Source organism: Halichondria panicea, chromosome 10, assembly GCF_963675165.1.
Source record: "Halichondria panicea chromosome 10, odHalPani1.1, whole genome shotgun sequence".
NCBI lineage: Eukaryota > Metazoa > Porifera > Demospongiae > Suberitida > Halichondriidae > Halichondria > Halichondria panicea.
The window spans coordinates 5150013-5174391 of NC_087386.1; the positions used below are offsets into that span (position 1 = coordinate 5150013).

Here is a 24379-nt window from a genome sequence, read left to right on the forward strand (position 1 = left end):
TACACCATAAGCCCGAACAGTTGTGTTTGGCTTGCGTTTAGGGATATCATAGGTGGAGTCTGTTCTGGCTGGTTTGAAGTGGTGGGGATGGTGGTACCGTTTGAAACAGCTTCCTCAAGAACATGTGCTAACCTGTGATAAGAACAAGACGGAATGATTACTGCGCAAACTGGACTCCGCTGATAGAATATATTCATGTACATGTACATTCATGCTTGTATCAAGTAATATTCACATACGCTGATGGGATGAAGCAAAACCCGTCAGCTGAAAGTTGACACCAGTAAATTACCACTGTCTGAAGAATTGATGATACTAGTTTACAAAGAGTTCATTGATTGTAGTGCTAAAAAAGTGCAATTTGGGCGAACGTATAGAATTTTCATACCTTCAGAGATATTCTCGACCACAGATTCGATGATTCTGTATCACTTTACTGTTGCTTTTTTGAATTGTTGTGACTATCACGTGGAGCAACTACTCCACATGTTAAAACAGCAGTACCACCTTCTGACACACGACAGTCACTGTTGTTGCCAGGTACTCTCTGATACCAGTAACAGCATCACTCTGAATGAATGATTAGCTTTAGCTTATTACATATTTCACCTGGCAGTTCTGAGCAGAGATAATTATTATAAAGACTGCATGCCAAACTCATCCTGCTCCGTGCAGCTGCCATAGTTCTCAGTGCAAATGATAAGTATAATCCCTCTTACACATTGTTTATTTTTGAATACCGCTTTGAAGTGTGTAAGTCAACATTGTATAATGTGGCTATGTACACACAAAAACTCTGCACGGATCTTTTTTGCACTCGAAAGTTACAATTACATGCATGCAGTGACAGAGAAAGCTGTCTTAATCCACTATTCATGCTACACAATACATTATACACACAATTATTGTTGCATGTAACAAACGGTGTCTCTATTTGCAACATTGTATACAAGGGTTGCATGATCAATTAGTCAGTGTGTATCCACACTTCATGTACGTCTGTCAGCTCATAAAAAGGAAATGTCTGAATCTGAGTAGCTTCTCTTCTGTGCTCCGCTTCATCTTCTAACACTTTCGGTGCAGTAGGGAGAATATTGTATTGTGGGTCATCGAATACCCTCTCTTTGCTTTCCTCAATTATTGATTGATGTAAGGGCTGATCTTGGATTTTGATGTTTTGCTGGCTGGAATCATTGTAATTGAGTACACCATAAGCTGGAACAGATTTGTGTTTAGGGATAGGTGGAGTCTGTTCTGTCTGGTTTGAAGTGGTGGGGAAGGTGGTACCGCTTGAAACAGCTTCCTCCAGAACATGATACTCACAGCTATCAGATGATTCATTTGCCAGTGTATTCTGTCGCTGAGCTGACTTTACTACTCTGCTGCCAAGATTTTCATATTGGTTGCCTTGAGATGTTTCTTCGACAGAGTTTCTCATCAATGTCAACGTGTGTGCATGTGTTCTGCTGTAGCAATGATCCTCTGTGGAGCCCTCGCTGGTAACAGCTTTAATGGTGTCAGCATTGCTAACAAGAGAGTGATCAAGAACATTGTATTGATTCTGGGATGAACGGCTAGTGGAAAAGCTATTGAGTGGTTGTTTTGACAGTTTATTATCACAAACATCTTCATAGTATTGTGAGCTTTCAATTTGCAGCTGCTGTTTCGTATTGACAGCGGTTTTGTCTTTGTCTTGACTCACAGCCAAAACCGTTTCATACGTGTGTGGTTCGCCCTGATCTCCTTCTAGGTCAGTTGTTTGGAGGGCATTGGTTTTTTCTTGATGCTCCAGCTCATTGTACTCATGATCTAGTGTTCTTTCACGATTACTGACTGGCTCTTCAGCAGTATGTTCATCAGGTCGTGGGTTTTCCACGTCTTCGTACTGGTGGGCTTTCCTTCTTTTGAGACCCACAACTTGAGCATTAGATCTATCTGAGGTATGATCCATTTCAGTTTGAGCCACATACTGCACAGCTGCAATGTAAGAGTGAATTATAAAAAAAGTGTATAATTATTATGCTACAGTTCCTAGTGACAGGGATTGTGTGGTGCTAAGTTAATTAATTTTAACAAGTTGTGGGTTCCCGCTACAAAAGGTAGTTTTACAAGCACCTAAGACCACAACAATGAGATCAACAATGTGCTTTTATAAAGGTGCTTCTCCAAATCCATTCACCTTTTTTTTTAGTTTTCTTTCTCCAGCATATACAGATTCCAGCACAGCAGATCAGAATGATCATCAGTATGAGTGTGAACCCTCCAGCTGGCACCGTCACTCCAAGACAGGCTGCAAATCCTAAGTTTGTTACATTTAACTCACCACGACATAGTTCTAGTTGAGTGGGTGTTGCTGACGGAGTCATAACAGGAGATATTGGCGTTACGATTGATGACATGGTCTGTAGTGAAGGAGTTGGTGTAACTTGACAAGACGAAGAATTGTCTACTACTGCGCAAACTGGACTCCGTTGATAATTAACACTTGAACAACCATTTCCATTCAAGCTTGTATTGACAGTAATATTCACATATGCTGATGGGATGAAGCAAAACCCGTCAGCTGAGATTTGACAAAAGTAAATACCACTGTTTGAAGAATTGATGCCATGAATAGTTAGTACATAATTGTCTCGAAAGAGTCCATTGATTGGAGAGTTAGAAGAACTAAGTGCAATTTGGGCGTACATCATAGAACTTTCATACCTATCAGAGATATCCTCGACTATAGATTCAATAATTCTGTACCACTTTAATGTCGCCATTGAATTGTTGTTACTATCACGTGGAGCATATACTTCACATTTTAAGACAGCAGTACCACCTTCTGACACATAACAGTCACTGTTGTTGCCGGGTACTGTCTGATACCAGTAACAGCATCGCTCTGTAACCAAAACTCAATGCATTACTTTTGTAGTCTAACAATAAATGTTACCTGAACAGTTCTGTCCCATTGATGAGGGTACAAGTAGCACTAGCAGGAACAACAACATTATTTTACTCACAGCTATGCTAATATTATCGGCTTGGCAGTGAGCCTCGGTAGTATCTTTAAATGTGAGTATCTATTGGTTCCTTTGGTAAAGTCCAGGTCCATAGCTAATATAGAACATACCGAAAGACATCATTCCTATAATCATAACAGCATATCTTAGTCAAAACAAACAGCTTATACTCACTGTAACTTATTAAGAAAACATGCATCACATTGACATACTCAACACACTTACCTGGTACATACATAGTGAGGCTACTGCAATCTTTTATAGTAATGGAGACTGTGTTATTTAGTTTGCATGATTGTGCAAAACACAAATAGCTTCACAACGTATAAAATGTTTGCAGTACTGTTTCAGTTTCACTATGCACAGGCATGCATAAGCACTGTTACAGTAAACTGTACACAAAATGTTAGTAATAACAGGTGGTGAGAACTATCTATTTCTGCAAGGTACACACATAATTTAGAACTGGCAACATGGTCATCTTTAATAGTTTGGTTAAAACTCCAGTCTTTGTGATCCAGCTGATGACAGACTACACAGGGGGTGCTCTCATTACAGGGGAGCATGTGAATTAATTGGTAAGACAGGGATATAGCTTGCTCCCCTCCCCCCCACACACACAGGCACCCTCCCTCTGGATTACAAACGTATTGGAGCTTGGCATAATTGTTACGGTAAGCAACGAAGTCTCTACTGTTAAAATGCATTTCTACCACAGCGTCGTGATCCTTACAATCAGTATGCTAGCACCTTCACTTTGTGAGACGTAGCTGATCCTACTACATGCAAAGTAAGGGAGGTTTCTACTTGGCCATGCATGCAGGGACATACGCGTAGTTTGCCCAGTGCCTTGCTTCCACACTGACACCCTCCCTCTACTAGATCATGTATAAAGACAGAATTTAACAAGCATGAGCAAGCAGAGAACATCGTAATAAGCTGTCACTATTATGCTGTCAAATTTTTTACTTAGTTTTTGCATTTGTTGCGGAATATCATCACCATAGTTTTGTACACTGTAATTCCTCTATATAGGAGTATAATTACTTCACACTTTACAGAACACATGCATTCAATGTATATCCCAGAACATCAGCTAATTCAGTGAACAATACGTTATGTGAAAGGAGAGAGTTTTCTGAAATGTACTATGCTGCTATCGGAGTCCTTTCTTGTGTAACTGGGATCCTCGTGATATCTCAAGTGGTCACAATCACAGTATTTGCTGTAGCTTGGAGAAGACAAAAAAGAAACTTCCATCAACAATTACAAAGAAGTAAGAGTTCTTTAACAGGACATTTTCACAAACTTGTACTAATTTTTACAACCTTGCAACATTAACATAATTATGTACCCATGCAGTGCATACGTCGGCTTATAGAGCTAAGAAACATACTGAGTATAATTAATAGAGTAAACAGTTATAAATGTTCCACACTACACATGCACAGACAGGCCAGAGCTGAAAGCAAAACGATGAACAAATGCTAAGAAGAATCAAACTGATATAAGTGAAGACCCTCCAATAAAAGACAAAGGGAAATACAATCGCGCATCTAGTGAACCGACTTTAAATTTACAAACTTTTGAAGTGGAGCACGTGAGCTCAGCTACAGTTGGTACTAATGAGTACACTCAGTCAATGGCGAGGGAGAGGAAGTACGAGGCTATTGATGTCACGAAAACGGACTATGTGCAGATGTACACTTCACGGAGTTAACTTACGGCACATACTCAATTATAATTATGCATTTGCAAGTGTACTTTACCACAGCAGCTCAGTACAATAGCACGCAAGCTTATAATTATTATACGCAATATTATGTATAGTACACTTTTTACGTAGGCATAATAGATGCCATACGTAATAATTACTTTATGCACAGCTATAATAATAATTATAGTCTACTTATAATTATGCTTGTCAATTTAGTCGATCTGTGTCATTGTACTTAGGAACCTGGATTGTCTTTCTCTCTTGCACTTTTCACATCCACTAAGTCCTGATTTATGGTGATCATGCTCGTTTGTTACTCCCAAAGCTCTCCAGTCAGCCACTATATAATTATAGTGAGTAGAAATTAGAGTACCAGTAGCTATGTATACATTAAAAAGAGCAAGACAGTTATTTTAGCCGTGCAGATACGATACGATTTTTGTAATGTTAGTGCTAGTCTAATCATACTTGCCATTACTGTGTACATGTATATAATAGCAGGGGTAGAGTGATTGGTGTGAGTGTGTGTGTGTGTGTGTGTGTGTGTGTGTGTATACACAAAAATGAGCTGTTTGAGCGAACTAGACACTTTCATGCATGCATGGGCTGCTTTAACTGCTAATGAGACAGTAGTTAGGCATGAAACTTTTAGGCGATTTTCGAAGGCGACAAAAACACTGTTTTCTAATCGTCGCTTTATAGATTCACGATCATTCCCCATGCATAATTGTATCTGTTTTTCCGCTGTGCACATGCATTAAAGCTCAACTCGCAGGACTAAAGTACTTCATTCAGGTGCTATTGATATTTATTTTCTAGAAGCCATGACATTGTCAGATATCTCTACGTATGTACCTCGTGGTAAACACACACAATAAGGCCTTCGGTACAAAATGATTGCTAAAGAGTATGGGAGTGTTGTAAATCTAACTAAGTAGGAGTTCAATCGAACCACGGAACACCTCTAAAAGTGTTTTTTAAAGTTCATTCGATACACTATACACACTAATGTAGTCCACTTTCGTTATGTCAATTGCCTCGTACGACTGTGTTTTGTTTTTGGCTGGGGTAGTAGTAGTCAGGTTTGCTCCTTGAGATGAAGATGGCAGAGAGTAGTAAGGATCCTCGACTGGTCCACCATCATTTGGATGTTCCGCTAATATTGTAGCAGCTCCTTTATCTGCATGTGTAGATAAGCATGACATTGTATAGATAAGCTAAAACATGCAATGCAACATGTTATGTACATTAATATTCAGGTATGTTAATGTCTTATCCCCGCGAGCTTACTTCTGCAAGTTTCACACTGGTTCTTCTTATCTCGTCTCATCCAGGCCAATGCAAAGATGACAATAGTGATGAGTAGTGCCACAGCTAGCAGAGCAACGATAAATGATAGTGAACCAACCAACACTGAAGAGTTGGTTGGTGATGATGTCGGGATTCGAGGAATGGCTACTGGAGATATTAGACTAGTTAACGCAATGTTGGCCATAACTGTAGGAGTGGAATTGTTCACCAAAAAGGGAGGAGTTGGTGTAACTTGACAAGATGACGGATTGTTTAGTGCGCAAACTGGACTCCGTTGATAATTAACATTTAAACAACTATTTCCATTCAAGCTTATATTGACAGTGATATTCACATATGCTGATGGCATTAAGCAAAACCTGTCAGCTGAGAGATGACACCAGTAAACACCACTGTCTGAGGAATTGATGCTGCGAATAATTAGTTTATAATTGTGTCTAAAGAGTCCATTGATTGGAGAGTTAGAAGAATTAACTGCAATTGTGGCGAGCATCATAGAATTTTCATACTTATCAGAGATATCCTCGACCACAGATTCACTTCTGTACCATTTTACTGTTGCTGTTAAATTGTTGTGACTATCACGTGGAGCGTATACTCCACATGTTAAGACAGCTGTACCACCTTCTGACACATGACAGTCACTGTTGTTGCCAGGTACTGTCAGATACCAGTAACAGCATTGCTCTGCATGAATGATCCAATGGCAAAAGTGAAATGATTAGCTCTAGCTTATTTGATTACATAGCATAATTTATCATGATAGCAAACACACCTGAGCAGTTCTGAGCTAGAGTGTATTGAAACAGAGCTAATCCTATAAAGACTAGCAGCTGTTGCCAAACTATCCTGCTTTGTGCAGCTGCCATACTCTTTTATTCTGTGAAGTGATAAGTAGATTTACATATACTACACGTACCTTTTACGGCAATTGCTTATCAAAATGTTGACTTATTCAATGTGGTATGCAAAACGGAACTGTATATAAGCCTTATACAGTCCCGTTTTAAGTCAACATTGGAGTGTTGATATGACACAAACAAATCACTTAAATTAAGTACTTTATACATCGACAGGGTGGTCCACCACAGACTAAAGTGCATATAGGGGCTCATACACAATGATTTGCAATGTTTTTGTAACTACAAAAATAGTTATGAGAGATGTAGGTGGTTACAGAACATGTATGTATTCAGAATAATGTCGTGTATTAAATAAGTCGTGTATTTGCTACGAGTTAAAACAATTGCATGTAACAAACAGTGTAATTTCAAATCTTTCTATTACAGACAATACAATGTGTCTGTAAAGATTGATCAATTAGTCAGTGTGTATCCATACTTCATGTACGTCTGTCAGCTCATCAAAAGGGAATGTCTCAATCGGAGAAACTTCTCTTCTGTGCTCCGGTTCATCCTCTAAAACTTTCAGTGCAGTAGGGAGAATATCATATTGTGGGTCATCTTTTTCCCTTCCTCAATTCTCGATTGATATAACTGAGAGCTGTTCTTAGATTTAGATTTCTTGCTGGCTAGAATTGTTATAAGAGTACACCATAAGCCCAACAGTTGTGTTTGGCTTGTGTTTAGGAATAGGTGGAGTCTGTTCTGGCTAGTTTGAAGTGGTGGGGATGGTGGTACCGTTTGAAACAGCTTCCTCAAGAACATGTGCTAACCTGTGATAACAACAAGACGGAATGGTTACTGCGCAAACTGGACTCCGCTGATAGAACATTCATCTACATGTACATTCATGCTTGTATAAGTAATATTCACATAGGCTGATGGGATGAAGCAAAACCCGTCAGCTGAAAGTTGACACCAGTAAATTACCACTGTCTGAAGAATTGATGATACGAATGGTTAGTTTACAAAGAGTTCATTGATTGTAGTGCTAAAAAAGTGCAATTTGGGCGAACGTACAGAATTTTCATACCTTCAGAGATATTCTCGACCACAGATTCGATGATTCTGTACCACTTTACTGTTGCTTTTTTGAATTGTTGTGACTATCACGTGGAGCAAATACTCCACATGTTAAAACAGCAGTACCACCTTCTGACACATGACAGTCACTGTTGTTGCCAGGTACTCTCTGATACCAGTAACAGCATCGCTCTGAATAAATGAGTAGCTTTAACTTATTACATATTTCACCTGGCAGTTCTGAGCAGAGATAATTATTATAAAGACTGCATGCCAAACTCATCCTGCTCCGTGCAGCTGCCATAGTTCTTATTTTTCAGTGCAAATGATAAGTGTAATCCCTTTTACACATTGTTTATTTTTGAATGCCGCTTTGAAGTGTGTAAGTCAACATTGTATAATGTGGCTATGTACACACAAAAACTCTGCAACGATCTCGAAAGTTACGATCACATGCATGCAGTGACAGAGAAAGCTGTCTTAATCCACTATTCATGCTACACAATACATTATACACAAAATTATTGTTGCATGTAACAAACGGTGTCTCATTGTATACAAGGGTTGCATGATCAATTAGTCATTGTGTATCCACACTTCATGTACGTCTGTCAGCTCATCAAAAGGAAATGTCTGAATCTGAGTAGCTTCTCTTCTGTGCTCCGCTTCATCTTCTAACACTTTCGGTGCAGTAGGGAGAATATTGTATTGTGGATCATCGAATACCCTCTCTTTGCTTTCCTCAATTATTGATTGATGTAAGGGCTGATCTTGGATTTTGATGTTTTGCTGGCTGGAATCATTGTAATTGAGTACACCATAAGCTGGAACAGATTTGTGTTTAGGGATAGGTGGAGTCTGTTCTGACTGGTTAAAAGTGGTGGGGAAGGTGGTACCGCTTGAAACAGCTTCCTCCAGAACATGATACTCACAGCTATCAGATGATTCATTTGCCAGTGTATTCTGTCGCTGAGCTGACTTTACTACTCTGCTGCTAAGATTTTCATATTGGTTGTCTTGAGATGTTTCTTCGACAGAGTTTCCCATCAATGTCAACGTGTGTGCATGTGTTCTGCTGTAGCAATGATCCTCTGTGGAGCCCTCGCTGGTAACAGCTTTAATGGTGTCAGCAATGCTAACAAGAGAGTGATCAAGAACATTGTATTGATTCTGGGATGAACGGCTAGTGGAAAAGCTATCGAAAGAACTTTGTGGTTGTTGTGACAGTTTATTATCACAAACATCTTCATAATATTGTGAGCTTTCAATTTGCAGCTGCTGTTTCGTATTGACAGCAGTTTTGTCTTTGTCTTGACCCACAGCCAAAACCATTTCATACATGTGTGGTTCACCCTGATCTCCTTCTAGGTTTATTTTTTGGAGGGCATTGGTTTTTTCTTGATGCTCCAGCTCACTGTACTCATGATCTAGTGTTCTTTCATGATCACTGACTGGCTCTTCAGTGTGTTCATCAGGTCGTGGGTTTTCCACATCTTCGTACTGGTGGACTTTCCTTCTCTTGAGACCCACAACTTGAGCATTAGATCTATCTGAGGTATGATCCATTTCAGTTTGAGCCACACTCTGCACAGCTGCAATGTAAGAGTGAAATAGTTAAAAACAAAGTATGTATATTATGCTGCAGTTCCTAGTGACAGGGATTGTGTGGTGCTAAGTTAATTAATTTTAACAAGTTGTGGGTTCCCGCTACAAAAGGTAGTTTTACAAGAACCTAAGACCACAACAATTACAACAACAATGTGCTTTTATAAAGGCTTCTCCAAATCCATTCACCTTTTTTTCTAGTTTTCTTTCTCCAGCATATACAGATTCCAGCACAGCAGATCAGAATGATCATCAGTATGAGTGTAAACCCTCCAGCTGGTACTGTCACTCCAAGACAGGCTACAAATCCTAAGTTTGTTACATTTAACTCACCACGACATAGTTCTAGTTGAGTGGTTGTTGCTGACGGAGTGATACTAGTCATAACAGGAGATATTGGCGTTACGATTGATGACATGGTCTGTAGTGAAGGAGTTGGTGTAACTTGACAAGACGAAGAATTGTCAACTACTGCGCAAACTGGACTCCGTTGATAATTAACACTTGAACAACCATTCTCATTCAAGCTTGTATTGACAGTAATATTCACATATGCTGATGGGGTAAAGCAAAGTTCGTCAGTTGAGAGTTGACACCAGTAAATACCACTGTCTGAAGAATTGATGCCATGAATAGTTAGTTTATAATTATCTTCAAAGAGTCCATTGATTGGAGAGTTAGAAGAATTAAATGCAACTTGGACGGTCATCATAACATTTTCATACCTATCAGAGATATCCTCAACCACAGATTCAATGTTTCTGTACCACTTTAATGTCACCATTGAATTGTTGTTACTATCACGTGGAGCATATACTTCACATCTTAAGACAGCAGTTCCATTGTGTGACACATGACAGTCACTATAGTTGCCGGGTACTCTCTGATACCAGTAACAGCATTGGTCTGTATAATTATAGCCAAAATTCAATGAATTACCTTTGTAGCTTACATTACAATAAATGTTACCTGAACAGTTCTGTCCCATTGAGGAGGGTACCAGTAGCACTAGCAGGAACAACAACATTATTTTACTCACTAATATTATCAGCGAGGCAGCGAGGCAGTTTGCTTTAAATGTGAGTATCTATTGGTTCCTATGGTAAAGTTAGAGAACATACTGAAAGCATCATTCCTATATTAATCATAACGGCATATCTTAGTCAAAACAAACAGCTTATACTCACTGTAACTTATTAAGAAAACATGCATCATATTAATTGACATGCTCAACACACTTACGTGGTACATACATAGTGAGGCTACTGCAATCTTTTATAGTAATAGAGACTGTGTTATTCAGTTTGCATGATTGTGCAAAACACAAATAGCTTCACAACGTATAAAATGTTTGCAGTACTGTTTCAGTTTCACTGTGCACAGGCATGCATAAGCACTGTTACAGTAAACTGTACACATAATAACAGGCAATAACAGGTGGTGAGAACTATCCATTTCTGCAAGGTACACACATAATTTAGATCACTGGCAACATGGTCATCTTTAATAGTTTGGTTAAAACTCTAGCTAGTCTTTGTGATCCAGCTGATGACAGACTACACAGGGGGTGCTCTCATCACAGGGGAGCATGTGGATTAATTGGTAAGACAAGGATATAGCTTGCTCCCCCCCCCCCACACACACACAGACACCCTCCCTCTGGATCACAAACGTATTGGAGCTTGGCATAATTGTTACGGTAAGTAAGCAAATAAGTCTCTACTGTTAAAATGCATTTCTATCACAGCGTCGTGATTCTTACAATATCAGTATGCTATAACACCTCCAACTTTGTGAGACGTAGCTGATGACCGACTACATGCAAAGTAAGGGAGGTTTATACTTGGCCATGCATGCAGGGACATACGCATAGTTTTCCCAATGCCTCGCCTCCACACTGACACCCTCCCTTTACTAGATCATGTATAAAGACAGAATTTAACAAGCATGAGCAAGCAGAGAACATCGTAAGCTGTCACTATTATACTGTCAACTTTTTTACTTAGTTTTTGCATTTGTTGCGGAATATCATCACCATAGTTTTGTACACTGTAATTCCTCTATATAGGAGTATAAATACTTCACACTTTACAGAACACATGCATTCAATGTATACTCCCAGGACATCTGCTAATTCAGTGAACAATACGTTATGTGAAAGGAGAGAGTTTTCTGAAATGTACTATGCTGCTATTGGAGTCCTTTCTTGTGTAACTGGGATCCTCGTGATATCTCAAGTGGTCACAATCACAGTATTTGCTGTAGCTTGGAGAAGACAAAAAAGAAACTTCCATCAACAATTACAAAAAAGTAAGAGTTCTTTAACACGACATTTTCACAAGCTTGTACTAATTTTTACAACCTTGTAACATTAACATAATCATGTGCCCATGCAGTGCATACGTCGGCTTATAGAGCTAAGAAACATACTGAGTATATATAGAGGTTATAGTTATAGACTAATCACAAGGTTTGTATGGATATACAGTGCATTCAAACCCGAGGGCTTTGATTCCCAATCATTCCTATGTAATAGCAGGTTCTGTATCACAGTTATAAACCATTGTATACCTTAGCAACCACATAGCAACGGGCAAGAATAAACAGTTATAAATGTTCCACACTATACACATGCACAGACAGGCCAGAGCTCAAAGCAAAACGATGGACAAATACTAAAAAGAATCAAACCGAAGACCCTCCAATAAAAGACAAAGGGAAATACAATCGCGCATCTAGTGAACCGACTTTAAATTTACAAACTTTTGAAGTGGAGCACGTGAGCTCAGCTACAGCTGGTGCTAATGAGTACACTCAGTCAATGACGAGGGAGAAGAAGTACGAGGCTATTGATGTCACGAAAACGGACTATATGCAGATGTACACTTCACGGAATTAACTTACGGCACATACTCAATTATACCTTGCATAATTATACATTTGCAAGTGCACTTTACCACAGCAGCTCGTTACAATAGCACGCAAGCTCATAATTATTATACGCAATATTATGTATAGTACACTTTTTACGTAGGCATAATAGATGCCATTACTTTATGCACAGCTATAATAATTATTATAGTCTACTTATAATTATGCTTGTCAATTTAGTCGATCTGTGTCATTGTACTTAGGAACCTGGATTGTCTTTCTCTCTTGCACTTTTCACATCCACTAAGTCCAGATTTATGGTGATCATGCTCGTTCGTTACTCCCAAAGCTCTCCAGTCAGCCACTATATAATTATAGTGAGTAGAAATTAGAGTACCAGTAGCTATGTATACATTAAAAAGAGCAAGACAGTTATTTTAGCCGTTCAGATACGATTTTTGTAATGTTATTGCTAGTCTAATCATACTTGCCATTACTGTGTACATGTATATAATAGCAGGGGTAGAGTGATTGGTGTGAGTGTGTGTGTGTGTGTGTGTGTGTGTGTGTGTGTGTGTGTGTGTGTGTGTGTGTGTGTGTGTGGACACAAAAATGAGCTGTTTGAGCGAACTAGACACTTTCATGCATGGGCTGCTTTAACTGCTAATGAGACAGTAGTTAGGCATGAAACTTTTAGGCGATCTTCGAAGGCGACAAAAACACTGTTTTCTAATCGTCGCTTTATAGATTCACGATCATTCCCCATGCATAATTGTATCTGTTTTTCCGCTGTGCACGTGCAATTAAAGCTCAACTCGCAGGGTGAATGCATGAGCATCTAGTTCTTTATATCTTTGCAATTTAAGTTCTTAGCTTAATTCTTGAACTAAAAATAGGGTCCATACAGACCATACATAATTATAAGTCTTTGATATGACTATTTTTAATGAACCTCCCATCAGAGGACAACCTCCTAAAAGAGGACAAAAGGTTTGCTCCCAAAGTGAAAGTCCTTTATTCGGAGGTTCCACTGACTGTATAATTATAGTAGCAAGTTTATATAATTATTATACGTACTCCTTATAGCCCTACTATTTTTAAAACATACTTACTTCGCCTGGCAAATTTTAGATCTCTCTTGTCCAGTGCCCTCAAAACACACTTAACGAAACACAGCAGTGGGACACTCAGTATACAAATCAAAATCACAGTTGATACACTCGCTAATGCGATTATAATCACTTCTGGATTCGTACAACACTGAGCTTCCTTCTTATTGTTACCCCCTTCAATCGTCATTCCTAGTGTGGTCGGAGTGGGTGTGGGAGTTGGTATGCTTATTTCACAGCATTCTGGTTCTGCTAGAATTTCCCAGTAGGTGGAGTCGTACCGACTTGATGGGCATGGGGTGGTCACTCCATTTGGCTGGTATAAGTGCAGGGTTTGTGACTGTGAGAATTCAAAAATTCCAATATTTGAGCTCCCTGGTGGATGCTCTAATATACACCAGTAGTAGCCGAAATCTGATGTTCCTGTACTAGAAATGGTAAGCTGTCTCTCATAACCATTGATACCACTCAGCTCAGGAGGAATCCGGGGGAGATTTGATGATGAATAGTAGCGTTCAGTTGCACTGTATTTGCTGGGAGAGGCAGTGATATTTATCCATGTGCTTGGAACCATGTCAGCATTCGGAGACCAATAGAATTCAAAAGAGGGTCTTGTTGCATTCGTCTCTGCCTCGTACATTAGAGCTGTGCAGTCGACGTAACTTGATCTACCGACAGGATTGCACGCAGGAGTGTACTCTGCTCTTGGTACAATCCAAAAGAAGTAATCACAGTCTCCTGCGGTAAATGCATGTATAGCTCAACTATAGGGTTTATTATTAACGATAATTGCATGTGCATGTACTATATAGCTCAGCTATAGGATTATAGTAGACTCTTGTTAATCTGGCCACCCTTGGGACAGCTAGTGCAGCTTGGCCAGAATAGCGAGGTGACCGTATTTCAGAAAATTGCCGCGGCTAAAACAATCTTACCTCTAATGACTAATTTTGCAGTTCTGTCTTGAGGACAGTGTGGGTTTTAATGCAGGTTCTGTAAACGACGAACAAAACAAAACAAGGAGTTTTAGAAAAATAGTTTAGTTGCATGCAGTCAGACGTTGAAGAGAGTAGTTTGTGTACTTAGGCTCAGTGGATGGTCTTGGGAGGTGGAGGTTATCATAATTATGTCCACGAGTTGATACCTCGAGCTTGTCTATGCTCAGAAGTTTTGGTGAAAAGTTCTTGCATGCATGTATACTTATACAGAGGCGTAGGAAGCAATTTTACATTGGTCAGGCAATTATTACTATGAACTTTGAATAATGAAGGGGATAATGAATCATTCTGCCCAATTTTATCAGCCAAAATTTCATATTCTGTTGTAATAAACGTATTGAAACCTAGTTTGGGGCAGCCAGTACGTGGCCAGTATACGGAATAACAAGTGGCCGCAGTAAACATCTAGCTAGCGATTCGTGCCAAACCAAATGCATGGCCGGTATATCAAGGTGGCTGTACTTCAGAGAGCCAGAATGGCGAGAGTCTACTATAATCATCATTGCTTTGTAGGATTGCACATTGGTGGTACTAGCTTACAATTATTTCTCCAACACCGTAAATGATTAATTACCTGTATCTATTAACTAGAAAGCATCAAACATTATTATGCAAACTTTGATCAATTCGCAAATATAAAATCGCAAAACCTACATAATTACACACGATCCTTGCCAGAATGTAATAGATGGATCGCAAAAGGTCCATTTTTCTGCTGATTTGGCTTACCAGGGGGGGTAGCTATGGTGGCCCTGGTCAGGTATGCTGTGAGCATGAGAGGGGTAGCTATGGTGGCCCTGATCAGGTATGCTGTGAGCATGAGAGGGGTAGCTATGGTTGGCTTTTAGCAAAGGTTTTTCACCAGCAAAATAATTATTCATTAATTTTAGACATGGCCATAGATAATTATAGCAGATATCTTCTCTTTTTCTGAGGGAGTTTGCACAAGAGGTTGTAATATGACAGTATCAACTCACCCACTTGTCCTTTTGCAATATTTAGAGCCATCATCAAGAGCAGAAAAATGGCCATTGCAGACAGGAAGCTTGTTGCCCATGCGCGTCGATCTGTTGTCATAGATAAAGTCTTTATTTTCAGTTGTAAACAGTCGACCCTGTACCGTTTAATAATTAATAAGGGAAGGGAAGATGAAAGACAAAGAGAAAGCTGAACACAGTCACCACGAGCAGAGCCTGTCCGACAGTCACCGCCTGGCAGAGCTGTTTGATCTCCTGGACAAGAATAGAGATGGAGTGCTTGACGTACAGGAGTTGAGAGAGGGCATAGCTAGCATGGGTCTGCCCAGTAGTGTGTATGGGAACACTGACACTGCTCAGGTATGCTGTGAGCATGAGGGGGGTAGCTATGGTGGCCCTGGTCAGGTATGCTGTGAGCATGAGGGGGGTAGCTATGGTGGCCCTGATCAGGTATGCTGCGAGGGGGTAGCTATCTGCACAGGTATGCTGTGAGCATGAGGGGTGTAGCTATGGTGGCCCTGCACAGGTATGCTGTGAGCATGAGGGGGGTAGCTATGGTGGCCCTGATCAGGTATGCTGTGAGCATGAGGGGGGTAGCTATGGTGGCCCTGCACAGGTATGCTGTGAGCATGAGGGGGATAGCTATGGTGGCCCTGATCAGGTATGCTGTGAGCATGAGGGGGATAGCTATGGTGGCCCTGATCAGGTATGCTGTGAGCATGAGGGGTGTAGCTATGGTGGCCCTGCACAGGTATGCTGTGAGCATGAGGGGGGTAGCTATGGTGGCCCTGGTCAGGTATGCTGTGAGCATGAGGGGGGTAGCCCTGGTCAGGTATGCTGTGAGCATGAGGGGGGTAGCTATGGTGGCCCTGATCAGGTATGCTGTGAGCATGAGGGGGGTAGCTATGGTGGCCTTGATCAGGTATGCTGTGAGCATGAGGGGGGTAGCTATGGTGGCCCTGGTCAGGTATGCTGTGAGCATGAGGGGGGTAGCTATGGTGGCCCTGATCAGGTATGCTGTGAGCATGAGGGGTACCTATGGTGGCCCTGATCAGGTATGCTGTGAGGGGGGTGGCTATGGTGGCCCTGGAGCAGGTATGCTGTGAGGGGGGTAGCTATGGTGGCCCTGGAGCAGGTATGCTGTGAGGGGGGTAGCTATGGTGGCCCTGGAGCAGGGATTAGTATCAATGTCTCTAATTTTTGAGGTAAAAGTAAAACGAGTTGTAGTTTCCAGGTGGAACTGAATGTATGTAGAAACCTCAGTACCGATTCTGTTTGTTTTGTTTGATTTCTTTAAATATATACATGTATATAATATGACTGCCTTTATGAAGATGATGCAAATGCAATTCTTCCCCCGCCCCCACACACCCTTTGCAGGAGGTCTTCAAGAAGGGTGATACGGACCAAGATGGACTGATTAATTTTGCTGAATTTGTGACGTATATTGTAGACCACGAGAAGAAATTAGAACTGGCCTTCAAAACACTCGACTCTAACAAAGATGGTGAGGCAAAGAACAGTCGCACTGCACTGGGTTAATGTAAAGTATAAAGTATAAAGTATAAAGAGCCTAAGGCAAAACAAATTCAAATTTGGTTCTCAGGCCTTTCATCGACATTTGATGCCGTGCGGGATGCGTAATCCTTTTTTCTTGACAGGCAGCATCAGCATACATAAACCATAAAAAGATCAAAGGTCGTTGTTTTACGTCAGTTGTTTTGACGATCTTTACAGTAAAAAAAAAGAGCAAGGGGGGGCACAAAGCAAGCGGGCCTAAGAAATAAGTGATTTAGTTTGTGTGGCTTTATCTGGTCACCTCTAACCTCAACATTACACAGCAGACTGCGGTAGTAATAGTTAACAGAGAGCGTAGGTTCCCTCTATATAGGGTCAGAGGTTAATGTGCCCCAGGGCTCCATGTAGCGTGTGTTAGGCCACCTCTTCAATACAGCCACTACCCAAGGGGACTGGGATAGACAGGTTTCACTGTATACTTGTGTAGAGTCTATTAATTAATTGTTATTGTTTGGTAAGAGGTTCAGAAAGCATGCCAACATTTTTAGAAGCGTAAGTGAATTAATCTGGCACATAATTATTTTAACCTACTATACATAGCTATTGTGATTGTGTTTACGTAGTATGGAATGCTTGATTGATTCATTTGTGTCGTCACTGGTTGCTAGGGGTGATTGATGCGGAAGAGATAAAAAAGTACATGAAAGAGCACGGATTGAATGTGTCGGACAGTGATGTACAGCGACTAGTCGACAAGTAAGCACTCTAACACTTAAGAAGATGAATGTAATCACTGTCACAGTAAATAGTTGACCTTGTAGAGAGGGTTGTCTTCATAGTAACATGACATGACACCTGTCTATTGTGGTCACCCTCTACTACAATAATTATAGCCTCAGGAGGTGACCTCTTGTTTCACTGCACAGTACCTTTGTAGTATTAATGCTCCTAGGATATCCTGTATTGGTGGTTTCACTGTAGTGCTTGTTCAGAGGCCTTTATTAGAGGTTTCGCTACATGTGTGTATGCATTTTCGATAGTTATGCCTCGATGTGTGCATGCGCAAGCAAGGTATACGTTTGTGTGTTTGTGAGACTGCTACGGCTGCTCAAGGATTTTTAAAATAGGCTTCTTAGTCTTTTCTTGGATATGGATTTGCAAAATAATGCTTTGTTCTCCCTAGTTTTGCTTACATTATATCTTTTTCAGAAGAGTGCGTACCAAAACTTGTCCATAGAGTGTTGCTACTATACTTAATAGTTAGCTCTGCACTAGAACGCTAGCTGCAAGAGTGAGAAAAGAAAACTACACTGCAGTACTAGGCAGTCATTATGGACTTTGAACTTTCGGCAGCAACAATCATCAATCATGGTCGATAATTTCCAACTATGCAGCATTCCCTGTATGCATGTGTATATTTCATGTCTCCACCGAGGCATCAGCACCTGCGATGCTTTTATTCATCTAGTGTCTTGGTTTCAGTATCGTATTACTAGAATTTTTTCGAGTGAAAGCCCAGAAAATTTGACAATAATTTGTGTGTTCTGGCAAAGACCATGATGTCATACAAGTACTTATTCGAAGCAATCAACAAAATTAATCGCACAATCCACATTGTATGACGTGTGATTGATGCTCGCAAAACATTCTAGTATAATACGGTGCAAACTGCATGGTCTACTTTATACTGTCCCCTCACACGTACATGTATGTACAGGATGGATAAGGATGGTAACGTGGCGATCAGCTGGGAAGAATGGAGAGGATACCTTATCTTGCAACCCAACACCACTGTCTCCTCCATCTTCAAGATATGGAGCCATGCCACTGTCAGTGACACACACTCTAACCTGCTGCATGCATACCACCATAGTAATTTGTAGTTCTGCACGTTGGTTGTTGGTGAGTTAAAATTGACAATGGAACTTCTGAATATTGATACATTTATGCATAACTTATGTAGCCTCTATCCTTTGTAGATAAAAGTTTTCTATTCAGAGGTTTGAAAACAAAAAGTTCTGCCATTTAGAGTACTAGTTCAGTGTCCCAAGTGTCCTTAATTGGAGGTTCAACTGTAGTCTGTATAACTCACTAGGTCATTCTGTCGTGGTTGTCTCTGGTGATTTATTGAAGTGGACCGTCACTAATAGATTGTTATTTAATTAAATGTTGTCTGTTGTCCAAACTTTCTTAATTGGTCCTATGAGAATGAGGGGGCTGACAATGTCAACAATACTGATGTCTATATATATTAATGAGATTCATGACCTACGGGACACTGTCTGTGTTGAGTGTTTGGATCAAGGGCGTATGCACCACCTTCGATACGCCCTTGTTCGCATTCTGTAGCTGATGTATGGCTGACTTGGCATAGTTGGGCGTTTGCTCAATTTTGTATGCATGCGAAGGTTGGAACCACTGCTATACAGGTTTTGTTCAACTGCAGAATGTTTTACGGCCCAATCAGATTGCAGCGTTCAAATGTTGAAAGAGTGGCATTAATGAATGGGTCTGAGTAACTAGTAGTTCTCTTAGTCAAAACAATAACAGAAAAACTTGATCCAGGAGCACTTCAAGTCAAGTTAGAGCTAGTGGCATGCTCTTGAAGCACGTATAGCTGTTCCCAACTCTTGAATGCGTACAGGGTTGGGCTCCACCCAGCTAGACTGAACCCAAGAACACTTAGACTTGCGGGCCGTCCCTGTTGCACAGCAAAAAGTAGGCTAGTCAAACTCCGTGTAGAATCTTGTGCAACGTTTACCACTATAATTTAGTGGAAACTAAAGTAGCTAGATCGCATGCGGTTCCACAAGATCATTGATAGTGGCGTTGAATGCACGTGATGCTCACCACCATAGGCACAGCACACTCTGGGCATAGCATGCAAGTTGTCAACTTGAAGACTAGCTGTAGTATGTACTGACAACAGCACTAGGATACTTTTTGTGTGTCGTTTTGTGGTAGTCTTATAGTATCAGACTGACGTCACGAAAACCACAGCATAGAATCTTATCTGATATGCTGTCTGTGCAACACAGCAGAGTGTGACCAGTCTAGCTACTGTTTGCTGTGCAACAGTGACGGCTCGTGAGGTGTTATGGATCGAATTTTAGGAATTTTAGGCTGTGATTAAGTGTCTTCTATAATCCAATTCTGAGGATGGCCGATCGGAAGGATCTCCGTGTACAGAATTTTATTATGCTAGTCTAACCAATATTCTACTGTACGATGTTTCTCTGGCTTAATGCCTCCCCTCCTCCCCTCAGGCGGCTAATGTCGGTGAGTCAGCTGACTTTATTCCAGACGAGTTCTCAAAGGAGGAGAGAGTGACGGGAATGTGGTGGAGGCAGCTGGTCGCCGGGGGAACAGCCGGAGCAGGTCAGATGAGGGACACTCGCTCCTGATTTACGTGCATAATTTATCTTTTTGTCAGAGGCTGAAGGAGATGGGAGAGTGGTTTTAAGTCCTTCTATTAGGGTAGACCTATTAAATTTAATAATTGATTTACGTCACGTCACATGCACACAACACACACACACACACACACACTCACACACACACACACACACACACACACACACACACACACACACTCACACGTAGTTTCAAGAACGTTCACAGCACCTCTAGACAGACTCAAGATTTTCTTCCAGGTACGTGCGTACACCCATAGTATCCCACAACAGTAACTCGACAGATAGTGTTTGGTGGTATTTCAGTAGTGTCACAGGATATTGGCTTTGTTCCGGTGTAGGTGTCTTCGCTGCAGAACCAGAAGCTGACAATTGCGTCTGGGTTTCGTCAGATGCTTAACGAGGGAGGGGTGCGGTCACTGTGGCGGGGGAACGGGGTCAATGTTGTTAAGATCGCTCCAGAGTCAGCGCTTAGATTCTTTGCTTTTGAACAAGTGAGTGAAAGAGACTGCAAGTGTCAATGGACTGAATGCAGTGTTTATCCATAGATTCTTGCAATTTTCAAGTTGGGTCTTAATAGCTAGTTTAATATTCTCATGTCTTTTTTGTCTGTTTTACGCAGGTCAAGAAATTTTTCTACGAGGAGGGGAAGTCCCTTCACGTGTACGAGCGTCTGATAGCTGGATCAACAGCTGGTGTCATCGCTCAGACTACAATCTATCCCATGGAGGTTAGTACAGTACTGATTTGTGGCCCTACTTGAACCATAGATTGAAAAGGAAGGGGATTGGAAACGAAAATTTTTGCGTGAAACACTCCGCGTTATAGGGCGTGGCTAAAACTACAAAGCAATTATTTTATAGTCAGCATGCTCATTACCTGTCTTGGCTGCCATACAATGTGCTGTACATAGAAATGGTGAAATTGATCACTTTTAATGTTGAATATTCTAAAAAGTAAAGAGAATATAGCTCTAAAAGGTCGACTAAGCAATGCAACCACTATCACTAAACAAATAAATGCTATAAAAGAAAGAATAGCCCTTACTATGAAGTCGTGAGAGGTCAAGGCCTGTGGTGTGTCTAAAAGTATACCAAAGCAGTTTGAAGGACTATTATTACTGCAAACGTTTATGAACAGTAAAGCTTATCCATGGCATGAAACCATTCTATATAGCACTTAGATACATAATAACCAAGTCAAGCAATGTCTTTAGCTGTTTAGGCTTCGCAGCAGGGAAAGAGAAAAGTTGACATGGAGTAATTCAAGCTATACTCAAAAACAGAGTAAAGACAGCGGACTTAGACAAGTTAGAGCTTGTCAGTGGTGTAAACTTACTTCTCTAGAGTAACCTCCCAGCCTCTGAGTGATCGCTAGTTGATAGGAGAGCTAGAAACAGTTGAAATACAACCAGAGTACGGTCAATACAAAAATAATCGCGAGCGCGAAATCATAACGCGGAGTGTTTCAACCATTTACACAGGGAGGCCTGGTCGTTTCCAATCCCCTTCCTTTTCAATCTATGCTTGAACTAGCCTACATGTAGGCTTTTTATTTGAGGTCAATTAAGCTTTTAAATGGAACGCTTTTACGTTGCTTGTTACATAATAAAGTGCATAGTTAAGTTTTCTGCGTTACATATAACGTTACATACATGTTTTGATAGTAACATACCATTCCCAGAAAGCTTGCATAATAATTGCAACACTATTATAGTAGCCACTTGTGTGTGGGTGTGTGCACAGGGTCATTAACCGGGCTGGTGGCTCCTTAATATGCATAAAATTAATGTCTGGGGCCCCCCATTGATTGTCAGTACCGCCATCTAAACTTGTTATGACAAGAAAATGGGGTGACGCTTGAGAAATTCAAGAGTTGTGTATCATAATTTTTTAATTGGTGGTCAGACTGTTTCGTGTTCACTTCAGACTGTGGTCATACCTGACTATTGAACCTTTGCTAAGCAGGAATTACTGACACTGCACTGTATTGTGTTGTAAAACTTTATAAAGGAATGTTGTGTTAGACAAAATTAATGTGGTACCCATTTTCAGAATTACATGTTCTGATGTCACTAATTGACATATATTGCTGCTTACAATACGTAGTTCTACGTAGTTCTTTAAGAATGCTCACATGCACAAATTAAAGATACTGCACATTTTTGTATCATAATGATATTGCACACACACACGCACGCACACACACACACACACACGCGCACACACACACACACACACACACACACACACACGCACACACACACACACGCACACACACACACACACACACACACACACACACACACACACACACACACACACACAGGTATTGAAGACAAGACTAGCTCTGGGAAAGACGGGGCAATATCGCGGGATGTATGACTGTCTGAAACGAATCCTGGCGGTTGAAGGAGGCAGAGCACTGTACCGAGGGTTAACTCCTAGTCTGATTGGAATCATCCCTTACGCTGGTATCGACCTCACTGTGTATGAGGTGGGTGTATTATAGTCATCTCGAGCATGAAATTGTGCATTAGCAGTGCAGTAAACGTTGATAGTTGTCATTTATGGGGCTGTATTATAATTATGCAATAGTTGCTACTGCAGTTTGCATCATAATTATGCTATGGGAACTTTGGACCCCGTTAATTTGGCTGTATTATAATTCATTGGCACAATAGATAGGTTTCACCGTGCCTTCATGCTTTTCATGGAAAGTTGTTTTGATGGAATGTTACATTCTGTGTTAGTATTTTCTGTATTTACGTTGTGCATTTGCTGCAAGATTTTTTGAGGCCAATAGATATAATTATTACTCAAAAGCTTGCGAAGCGGTTTCTTTAAAACAGGCAGTGAACAGTAGTTTGATGTTTGGAAACAAGTTCATCAATTTAAAAGTACATGCATGCATTACCTGTTTTTTATGGGGCTCATCTCTCCATTACTTCCCCCTCCATAGACTCTCAAGAACTTGTACCTCTCTAAGAGTGAGTCCAAGAACCCCGGAGTTCTGGTTCCTCTCGCGTGTGGGACTGTGTCCAGTGTGTGTGGACAGGTTGCCAGTTACCCCTTTGCTCTAGTACGGACCAGACTACAAGCTCAATGTGAGTCTAAAAGCGAATTAAGTGACTACAATTGCAGTGTGTGTTACTTTTAGACACTATAGTTGAAAGTAAACTGGTAGTCAAGCCTCGAGCCAAAGTTTGCGCACGCGCACTAGTATGTATCTGTAATGAGTTGGACACTGTTTTGGAGGTGTCCATGTTATTTAGAAGCCCTCAACAACTTGTGGTACCCTAGCTAGCTACGCTTGGGATACTAAAGCAGTGCCTTTGGGCTTCTAAATCCCATAGATACCTCCAAAACAGATAGTGTCTAACTATTAATTGAGTGAATGTGTCTACTAGCACATTAATACTATCCACACAACATTTTCAACATGTAATCCTCCTCACACATGCACACATCGTTTCCCCTCCTCCACACCCACACAGCTGCCATCCTCCAATCTGACCCGTCTCTGGCTGCCACAACCAAAGCACTCACCATGACCGAGACTCTCCGCACTCTGGTTCAAGATGAGGGGCTTGTCGGTCTCTACAGAGGACTCCTGCCAAACTTCCTCAAAGTCATTCCAGCCGTTAGCATTGGCTATGTAATGTACGAACAAGTCAAACAATTACTAGGAGTTACCTCAGTCAAATAGCTAGTTTTTTGCTAATTCATTCCCATTTCGATTTTGTTCACTTGTTCTCTAGTTGTTCAATTGACATGTATTTAAAAAATTATTTTGATTCAATTTGTGTGGTCAATATGTTGTACGATTCATACAGGCATGGCAAAAAAGTTAGATGTAATGTCAGGCACAAAAATAATTTTGTGAGTGCATGAAAAAATAAGAATGTGATTGCATTTTAAAATATGT

The 24379-nt window shown here is 40.7% G+C and overlaps 4 protein-coding genes and 1 long non-coding RNA gene across 6 annotated transcripts; 1 reads left to right on the forward strand and 4 right to left on the reverse strand.

The window, feature by feature from the left end:
- Positions 1 to 752: 752 nt before the first annotated feature.
- Positions 753 to 3682, reverse strand: LOC135342651 (uncharacterized). The gene is made up of 3 exons (XM_064539445.1): positions 2939 to 3682; positions 2180 to 2887; positions 753 to 1977 (listed from the first exon to the last, which is right to left on the reverse strand). Exons 1-3 carry the CDS (start codon positions 2994 to 2996, stop codon positions 968 to 970), a joined length of 1776 nt encoding a protein of 591 aa, XP_064395515.1. The 5' UTR covers positions 2997 to 3682; the 3' UTR covers positions 753 to 967.
- Positions 3683 to 5555: 1873 nt separating this feature from the next.
- LOC135342834 (uncharacterized) lies at positions 5556 to 6964 on the reverse strand. The gene is made up of 3 exons (XR_010396957.1): positions 6812 to 6964; positions 6016 to 6723; positions 5556 to 5905 (listed from the first exon to the last, which is right to left on the reverse strand). It is a non-coding gene; the product is annotated as an uncharacterized LOC135342834 (long non-coding RNA).
- A 1269-nt stretch (positions 6965 to 8233) lies between these two features.
- On the reverse strand, positions 8234 to 10760 carry LOC135342648 (uncharacterized). Its single transcript, XM_064539441.1, has 3 exons — positions 10536 to 10760; positions 9756 to 10472; positions 8234 to 9553 (listed from the first exon to the last, which is right to left on the reverse strand). Exons 1-3 carry the CDS (start codon positions 10591 to 10593, stop codon positions 8538 to 8540), a joined length of 1791 nt encoding a protein of 596 aa, XP_064395511.1. The 5' UTR covers positions 10594 to 10760; the 3' UTR covers positions 8234 to 8537.
- Positions 10761 to 11589: 829 nt separating this feature from the next.
- Positions 11590 to 15567, reverse strand: LOC135342731 (uncharacterized). 2 transcript variants are annotated; one of them, XM_064539569.1, is made up of 4 exons: positions 15522 to 15567; positions 13550 to 14284; positions 12705 to 12801; positions 11590 to 11825 (listed from the first exon to the last, which is right to left on the reverse strand). In XM_064539569.1, exons 1-4 carry the CDS (start codon positions 15553 to 15555, stop codon positions 11717 to 11719), a joined length of 975 nt encoding a protein of 324 aa, XP_064395639.1. In that variant the 5' UTR covers positions 15556 to 15567; the 3' UTR covers positions 11590 to 11716. The 2 variants fall into 2 exon arrangements, with proteins under 2 accessions (XP_064395639.1, XP_064395638.1); XM_064539568.1 differs by having other exon boundaries at positions 11590 to 11831.
- Positions 15568 to 15657: 90 nt separating this feature from the next.
- Positions 15658 to 24257, forward strand: LOC135342678 (mitochondrial adenyl nucleotide antiporter SLC25A24-like). The gene is made up of 11 exons (XM_064539482.1): positions 15658 to 15881; positions 16902 to 17028; positions 17708 to 17795; positions 18757 to 18868; positions 20306 to 20417; positions 20643 to 20692; positions 20794 to 20946; positions 21075 to 21182; positions 22781 to 22948; positions 23414 to 23558; positions 23949 to 24257. The coding sequence occupies exons 1-11, from the start codon at positions 15693 to 15695 to the stop codon at positions 24158 to 24160; spliced, it is 1464 nt and encodes a 487-aa protein (XP_064395552.1). The 5' UTR covers positions 15658 to 15692; the 3' UTR covers positions 24161 to 24257.
- Positions 24258 to 24379: the final 122 nt, after the last annotated feature.

Coding starts and splice junctions, on each gene's coding strand:
- LOC135342648 (XM_064539441.1), bottom strand. CDS start 10,593: ATGTTGTTGTTCCTGCTAGTGCTACTGGTACCCTCCTCAATGGGACAG. Junction 10,473..10,535: donor AATGGGACAGAACTGTTCAG/GTAACATTTATT, acceptor ATAATTATACAG/ACCAATGCTGTTACTGGTAT. Junction 9,554..9,755: donor AAAGAAAACTAGAAAAAAAG/GTGAATGGATTT, acceptor CTTACATTGCAG/CTGTGCAGAGTGTGGCTCAA.
- LOC135342678 (XM_064539482.1), top strand. CDS start 15,693: ATGAAAGACAAAGAGAAAGCTGAACACAGTCACCACGAGCAGAGCCTG. Junction 17,796..18,756: donor GTACAGCGACTAGTCGACAA/GTAAGCACTCTA, acceptor ATGTATGTACAG/GATGGATAAGGATGGTAACG. Junction 20,947..21,074: donor GATTCTTTGCTTTTGAACAA/GTGAGTGAAAGA, acceptor TGTTTTACGCAG/GTCAAGAAATTTTTCTACGA.
- LOC135342731 (XM_064539568.1), bottom strand. CDS start 15,555: ATGATGGCTCTAAATATTGCAAAAGGACAAGTGG. Junction 14,285..15,521: donor TATTGCAAAAGGACAAGTGG/GTGAGTTGATAC, acceptor CATTTACCGCAG/GAGACTGTGATTACTTCTTT. Junction 12,802..13,549: donor TCTAAAATTTGCCAGGCGAA/GTAAGTATGTTT, acceptor ATAATTATATAG/TGGCTGACTGGAGAGCTTTG.
- LOC135342651 (XM_064539445.1), bottom strand. CDS start 2,996: ATGTTGTTGTTCCTGCTAGTGCTACTTGTACCCTCATCAATGGGACAG. Junction 2,888..2,938: donor AATGGGACAGAACTGTTCAG/GTAACATTTATT, acceptor TTTTGGTTACAG/AGCGATGCTGTTACTGGTAT. Junction 1,978..2,179: donor AAAGAAAACTAAAAAAAAAG/GTGAATGGATTT, acceptor CTTACATTGCAG/CTGTGCAGTATGTGGCTCAA.